At 40.4% G+C, this 7,001-nt stretch overlaps 1 protein-coding gene across 1 annotated transcript in view; it reads left to right on the top strand.

The window, feature by feature from the left end:
• The window catches only part of tcf25 (TCF25 ribosome quality control complex subunit), a 139,141-nt gene extending 132,374 nt beyond the window's left edge, over positions 1–6,767 (top strand). Inside the window, exon 19 of the mRNA XM_016231330.1 lies at positions 5,997–6,767. Within this exon, the coding sequence (XP_016086816.1) occupies positions 5,997–6,155 (159 nt within the window). The 3' untranslated portion in view covers positions 6,156–6,767. The remainder of the gene's footprint in view (positions 1–5,996) is intronic.
• Positions 6,768–7,001: the final 234 nt, after the last annotated feature.

Genomic DNA, 7,001 nt, shown 5'->3' with positions numbered 1-7,001 from the left:
CAACTGTGACTAGACTTGACTCAGGAAGATCAACTGTGACTAGACTCGACTCAGGAAGATCTGTTGTGACTTGACTAGACTCATAATAATGTACTGTGACTAGACCTGACTCATGATGATCAACCGTGACTTGACTGAACTCAGGGAGATCAGCTGTGATTTGACTGGACTCATGACGATCAGTTGTGACTTGACTTGACTCGTGACGATCAACGGTAACTTGACTTGATTCATAAAGATCAGCTGTGACATAACGGGGCGCTGTTGTGTTCGCCATTTTGCAATCAGGCTCCGCTGTAGCCGCCATTTTGTGAGCGTACTCTGGTATAGCCGCCATTTCAGTCACAGACACTTTGTCGTGTTCTTCCTCCGTGACACCCACAGTAAACAGAGTCAACAGTCAACAAAGCATAATCCATAAACTGAGCGAGAGACGAACGTGGAACCTCGCCTCTAAGCTTAGACCTAAGAGGTCGATTAATGCCATCACAAAAAAACTCTATCAAAAGACAGTCCGGTAAATCTGAATAGTGCGCGATTGCTAAAAATTCTCTAATATAGTTCTCCAGCAATCGCAGGCCTTGTTTAAGGGCTAATAATATTCTTGCAGTGTCCATACCTGGCCAATGTCCTCTTGAACAGCTGCTGGATCCTTGTGTGGCCGAGTATTCTGTAACGGGGCTGACGAGATGTGAGAGGTGCGGATCCATGTGCAAGCTTTATTTAAAGCAGAGAGGACAGAAACCCAGGCAGCGTCGAACAATGGCAAACAGGTATATGGCGGGCAAGACACAAAAATAATCCTAGGGCTAGCGAAGGGCAACGATCGGCGAACAGAATCAAAAGGGCAAGACTAGAGGGATAAATCCAGGAACACAGGTGTAAAGGTCCAGGCATAGGCAAACAGAGTCCAAACGGCAAAACGACAGGGCAATCCAAAAACAAAGGCAGCGATATATACACGGGAAAACAGGCAAGGCAAGACTAGACTAAACTAAACTAGGAACTATGAAAATGACAAAATTAAGACAATAAACAGGCTCCGTATAGCAGTTAACACTAGGAGAGTGGAAAATGCAGAACAATACTAGAGACCAAACAGGACATAAACATGGAATGGCTTGGTAAAGTAGCTAACACTTGGAGAGTGAAAAACGCTAGACAATACTCGGCAGTGAGAGAGAGGAAGTCCATGGCTTATGTAGCATGTCTGATTGGATTCAGCTGTGTGTGTGTGTGTGTGATCAGTGCATTCAGCTGTGTAATCAGTGCAATGGTTGATGGGAAATGCAGTCCGGGTGATGTGTAACAGTCTGTGTGGTGTGAGAGTCAATGTAATGGGAGAAGGGTGACCTCTGATGGCAAACAGACGGAAGTTCATGGACCGGATTCGTGACAGTGTCTTTCATTCCAACGTAAGAAAACATTTCTGGAGTCTCCATCTGAAATAGCATTTAGATCTATTCACACAGTTTAATGTATCTCAGAGGGGACATGGATGCATTTAACCTGCAGTTACAGATGGATAAATAATGTGTTTTGTTTTTAACAACAGTATATACATTGAATACTGATATTTGCAAAAATACTGCAAAAACATTGTTTTTTTTTTCTTCTTCTTCTTTCTGGTAGCCTAGTTCGGAGGTCTCTTTTGGCCCGTTTTTAACGAAATAAAAATAACTGCTTTATTTATTTAGAAGCAAGGTAATTTAAATTTCATTTTTGTGTTGTAATTTTTATAATTATTTTATTAATCAAAATACAACACCCACAATATAATATTCAGTGTTGAGCTGCCGAAACTCAGAATGCGTGCATGTTGAGGGGCGAGCTGAGAAGCCTACTAATGTCTTCATCCGTTTGCCACAAAACGTTAGTTTTGTTGCAAATGAATTAAGAATTTTATAGTGCTATATCTCAGCTTAATTAAACATAATTATATTGAATACACGGTTTAAAAATCTGTAAAAATATTGCACTGAAATGTGCGCTGAAGGAATTTGCGTATTTTATTTATACCAGTCATGTTTGTGGTTTTTCATCATTATACAGTCTGTTAAAATAAATATTCAGAAACACGTGCAGTGCTACTTTTTTTTTTTTTTTTCTGTTGAACTTTTATTAAACTGCAGATCAAAATAGAATATGCCTATACCCTAAATAAGAATAAATTATATTGGAACACATCTCCAAAATAATCACATACACGGATGCACGTTGCCATTACAGCAGTCAGCGCCGAACAACAGACGAATAAAATATAAACTGAGGTTACAAAAGTGATTCAGTCAAGATCAGTGAGGGATTTTCTATTCTTTTGTTCTTTGATTAACATTATTGACTGGCGGCAGCGGCATCTGTCAATGCATGGATCCAATAAACCCTTGTTTTCTTTCTCAACTCTTTACGTTCACTTAAGACATAACCGATTGTATTTATGGGACATTTTGATGTAAATATGTGTGTATTTGTCCATTCGAATGTGTATGAATGCGAGAAAGAGAACTCAGTCCAGTGTTCGCGTATATAAGAGGCGGCTTTTGTGCGTGCGCTGTGTGTGTGTGTGTGTGTGTGTGTGTGTGTGTGTGGGTGTGCGCGCGCACGCAGCACAGAAAACAGTGCATGAGTGCAGAAGTGAGTTTTATTTCATCATCTTGCAGTTGAATCTTTTGAAATCACAATAAATGTGCATACAAAAATCGAGAAGCAGAATCGAAATGTAATTTTATAACAAGGAATAAAATATAAACTGAGGTTACAAAAGTGATTCAGTCAAGATCAGTGAGGGATTTTCTATTCTTTTGTTCTTTGATTAACATTATTGACTGGCGGCAGCGGCATCTGTCAATGCATGGATCCAATAAACCCTTGTTTTCTTTCTCAACTCTTTACGTTCACTTAAGACATAACCGATTGTATTTATGGGACATTTTGATGTAAATATGTGTGTATTTGTCCATTCGAATGTGTATGAATGCGAGAAAGAGAACTCAGTCCAGTGTTCGCGTATATAAGAGGCGGCTTTTGTGCGTGCGCTTTGTGTGTGTGTGTGTGTGTGTGTGTGTGTGTGTGTGTGTGTGTGTGGGTGTGCGCGCGCACGCAGCACAGAAAACAGTGCATGAGTGCAGAAGTGAGTTTTATTTCATCATCTTGCAGTTGAATCTTTTGAAATCACAATAAATGTGCATACAAAAATCGAGAAGCAGAATCGAAATGTAATTTTATAACAAGTAATTTGATTCCTGACCTTACGCATCTGATCTGATTTCCGAAATTTAAATAGCTTTTCGATTCCCATCCCTCCTACAAAATTATTTCATTCTTGCTTGCATAAAGACCTGTATGGTGACTGTTATCACGTTAGATATACTGTATATCGCACACCCCAGACTCAACTTGAGTGGAAAATGAAATCATCCGCGGTTGTTTGCGCACTTGTTTGCATGAGCAAAGGTGTTTTTAGGAGTCTAACTTGCAAGCGTCAGACCACTGATTCGTAAAAGTTCGTCAAACCTGCTTTCCTGCCGTCCTTGTTCTTTTGACTTCTGACTATTTTGTAGTAAGTAACCAGTGTTGGGCAAGCTACTTGGAAAATGTAGTGAGCTAAGCTAACAGTTGCTCTTCATTAAATTAAGCTTCACTACACTAAAGCTACAGCCCTGTGAAATGTAGCAAGCTAAGCTACAGCAACATGGCAAAAGTAGTTTACTACATCTAAGCATCATTTAAAAAAAAAATTTTTTTTATATTGAACCAACATCATAGCAAGTCAATGCTCTCTCAGTGATCAATAAAACTGTCAGTCAAGCAGATAGACAGGCATAATAGTTCAGGTTAATTGTTTATTCAACAAATGTTCCAAACCAATTTGTCAACAAAAATCAGTATCATGTACAGGGCCGAATTTACCTCATAATGTGACAAAGGCACAATAATTTTTTTGCTGTCGGCCGGAAAGCTCCTATTGGTAGTTGGTATTGTGGCTTTATTGTATACAGATACATTTATATAAAGGGTAACACTTAACAATAAGGTTCATTAGTTAACTAGTGTAGTTAACATGAACTAAGAATGAACAATGTATTGTTCATTGTTCGCTCATGTTAGTTAATACCAGTGGCGAGCGGTGAACTCTTTTAGCTGGGTATGCTGAGTGCTAAGATTAAGATTAAGAGGATCTTGAGAGTTTGGGTGGCATTGCTGTCAATGGACTGAGCCATCGGATTTGACCAAAAATATCTTAATTTGTGTTCTGAAGATGAACGAAGGTATTAGGGGTGTGGAACGACATGAGGGTGAGTAATTAATGACAGAAATTACATTTTTGGTGAACTAACCCTTTAAAAACCCTAACAAGGGGAGCAGTCTCAGAGCTGGAACACAGCTATCCTCAAATAGCAGATTCCTAGACAAAGACTTCAGCACTTACTTGAGAGAACTTGTGACAAGGGGAACTCAACCTAGTCATAGAAGCCAGGCTAGAACACAGCTGCCCTCAGACCGTTGTATAAAAAATTTTAACCCGAAGAGACCCGTAAATGTGCTACACTGAAGAACCGAGAAATGCCAAAAATGTACTACCCGGAACTAACGCGGACCGTCAATTATTTGAAAGATGGACCCGAACCCGGCCGGGAAGACACAGACCCGACTGGACACGATCAGCACATATTCCACAGCAAATTGCTATTAAGAAGTCAATAAACAAGTTGCGAAAATTAAACTTCTTGTCTTACCTAATGTAAGAAGCCTTCTCCCTTGAGAGTTCCATCCATGTTATTCCTCTCTTGCCAATTGAAATGTGTAATCCACTCATTATTCCGGTTTCAAAAGTCCACTTGCTGTCACGGTGACGGATGACAAATGCGACTTTGCAGTTTTGCATTTTTCGTATCTCGAGTCAACTTGCATAATAATTTAGACTGCTTGCCCATTTGGATTATAATAACGATTGCTCGTCCAGTGCCATGGCTGCTGACATTAGCTTTACTTATTTGCTATCATCTCTGTGCTCTCTGAGCCGAGCCTGAGCAAAAATGTAAGATATAACAACAAGACGGTTCATTCATAATATTATTTTAAAAATAATCAATAATAACTCGCATCACTCATGAAGGTATCCATTATCACCGTGCGTGTGCATTAACTCCGCCCACCCTGCTTCTGATGACGTCGCTTGTTTGTTTTTGTTTTTTTCACCTTATTTCAAATTACCGACTCACACTTTTCTCATCCTAATTTTACAAGTTGAAAGTTACAAAACAACACACGCACAGCGTTGACTGACTCTGATAATGACCGGGTGTTCTCCGAGTCCGATCGACTCGGGTATTACACACAATGTTAAACAGACCCGGGACCCGAAGTAATAGTCATTGGGTCTCGGGTCCTCCGTGTAGACCTCTATTTCAGAGCAAAGTAAGTTTGTGCTGGAGCATAACTATCCACAGACAGCTACACCCTGAGCAGGGGTGTTGTGCTGGAGCATAACTATCCACAGACAGCTACACCCTGAGCAGGGGTGTTGTGCTGGAGCATAACTATCCACAGACAGCTACACCCTGAGCAGGGGTGTTGTGCTGGAGCATAACTATCCACAGACAGCTACACCCTGAGCAGGGGTGTTGTGCTGGAGCATAACTATCCACAGACAGCTACACTCTGAGCAGGGTGTTCACCTGAAGCCCTGAAGAGGGGGATCAGTCTACTCAGCCCAAACTTCAGAGGGATTCAGAGGGACCGCCTAATTAAAAATACCCAGAAGCTTGGGGAGGCAGCCCGCTCCTAAACCCATCTTGCTTGACACAGGAAGGAACATTCCCCATAACCTCTCTAGGTCACTGAAACACCCTGCATGTAGTCTTTGACCCCTTTTTGCCTCAGGTTATACAATATACAATATTATTTATGCCATACTACTATACAAAGCATGATTTGCATCTGCTAATGATTGTTTTTTGTTATTTTTCTCCCCTTCTCCCACCCCCCATGTTCAGAGGCCTGAAGACAGACAAGAAGTTGCTCGTGCTGGGCGTGAATTGAACCAGGAAGTGAATAGACTCATGGTGGCTATGAGGGACATGTTGGCTAACATCCAGTTCCGTGAACCTCAGTGGGAGAACAACCATGAAAGAGATGAGGAGGAATGGGACTAAAAGATCAAGGGTGTGATTTCTGAGCACTATGCACCACCCATGAAATTGAGCTACCATGTTTATTACACTGTGACAGTCAGCTGGAAACATTAGTTAAAAAAAAAAAACCTTCTGAATTAAAGTATGGTCAAAATGGTTTTAGTAATTCTGTTTTAGTAATGATTCAATGTTTACTTTAAGGCTTCATGTTTGGGTAAGGGGTTGGATATATCCTGTCTGAGGGTGAGGTACACTTTATAATGTTAAAGGTTGATAATTTCTATAGACGAAATTAGTTCATTACAGAAATTAATTTCTATAGACGGACATGACATCTTCAACTACAGCAGGTCAGATTTTCAGAACCCTGGCAATGGTATTTCAGTGTTGAATATTATAAGATATCAAACAGACATGCTGATGTATATAGCCAAGGGTATGTAATATATTCAAAATTCTGTAAATGGGCACTAATTGAAGACAGAGTTGATTTAATCTTGTGAGGTAATAAAAAATGGTTTTATTCCATATTTAGTGTTTGGTGTGTACCAGACCCTGTTATATCCCATGCAAAAATATGTTGTTAAAGGGATAGTTCACCCAAAAGGGGTAGAGCCCTGCACGGGCCTCAGATTTAGGCCCGAGATGCTCAGGCCCTAGCCCGGCCCGTGTCCGACAGCTCATCAGAATTACCGGCCCGAGTCCGACCCAAGCCCGTCTCCCAAAACAGCTTATACTACTGTTCCAGCTATTAAAATAGTTCAAGTTCAATAGTTTTGTATGTAATGGCAAAGTGATTATATTCTGTTTGGTTTTTTTTATTAAGTTAATTTAGAAAACCGTTTGGAGCATTTTTTGTTCGTTAAA

Source organism: Sinocyclocheilus grahami, unplaced genomic scaffold (assembly GCF_001515645.1).
Source record: "Sinocyclocheilus grahami isolate Dianchi unplaced genomic scaffold, SAMN03320097.WGS_v1.1 scaffold388.1, whole genome shotgun sequence".
Classification (NCBI taxonomy): Eukaryota; Metazoa; Chordata; class Actinopteri; order Cypriniformes; family Cyprinidae; genus Sinocyclocheilus; species Sinocyclocheilus grahami.
The sequence above is the reverse complement of the archived record's forward strand: the minus strand, read 5'-3'. Positions and strand labels throughout refer to the sequence as shown.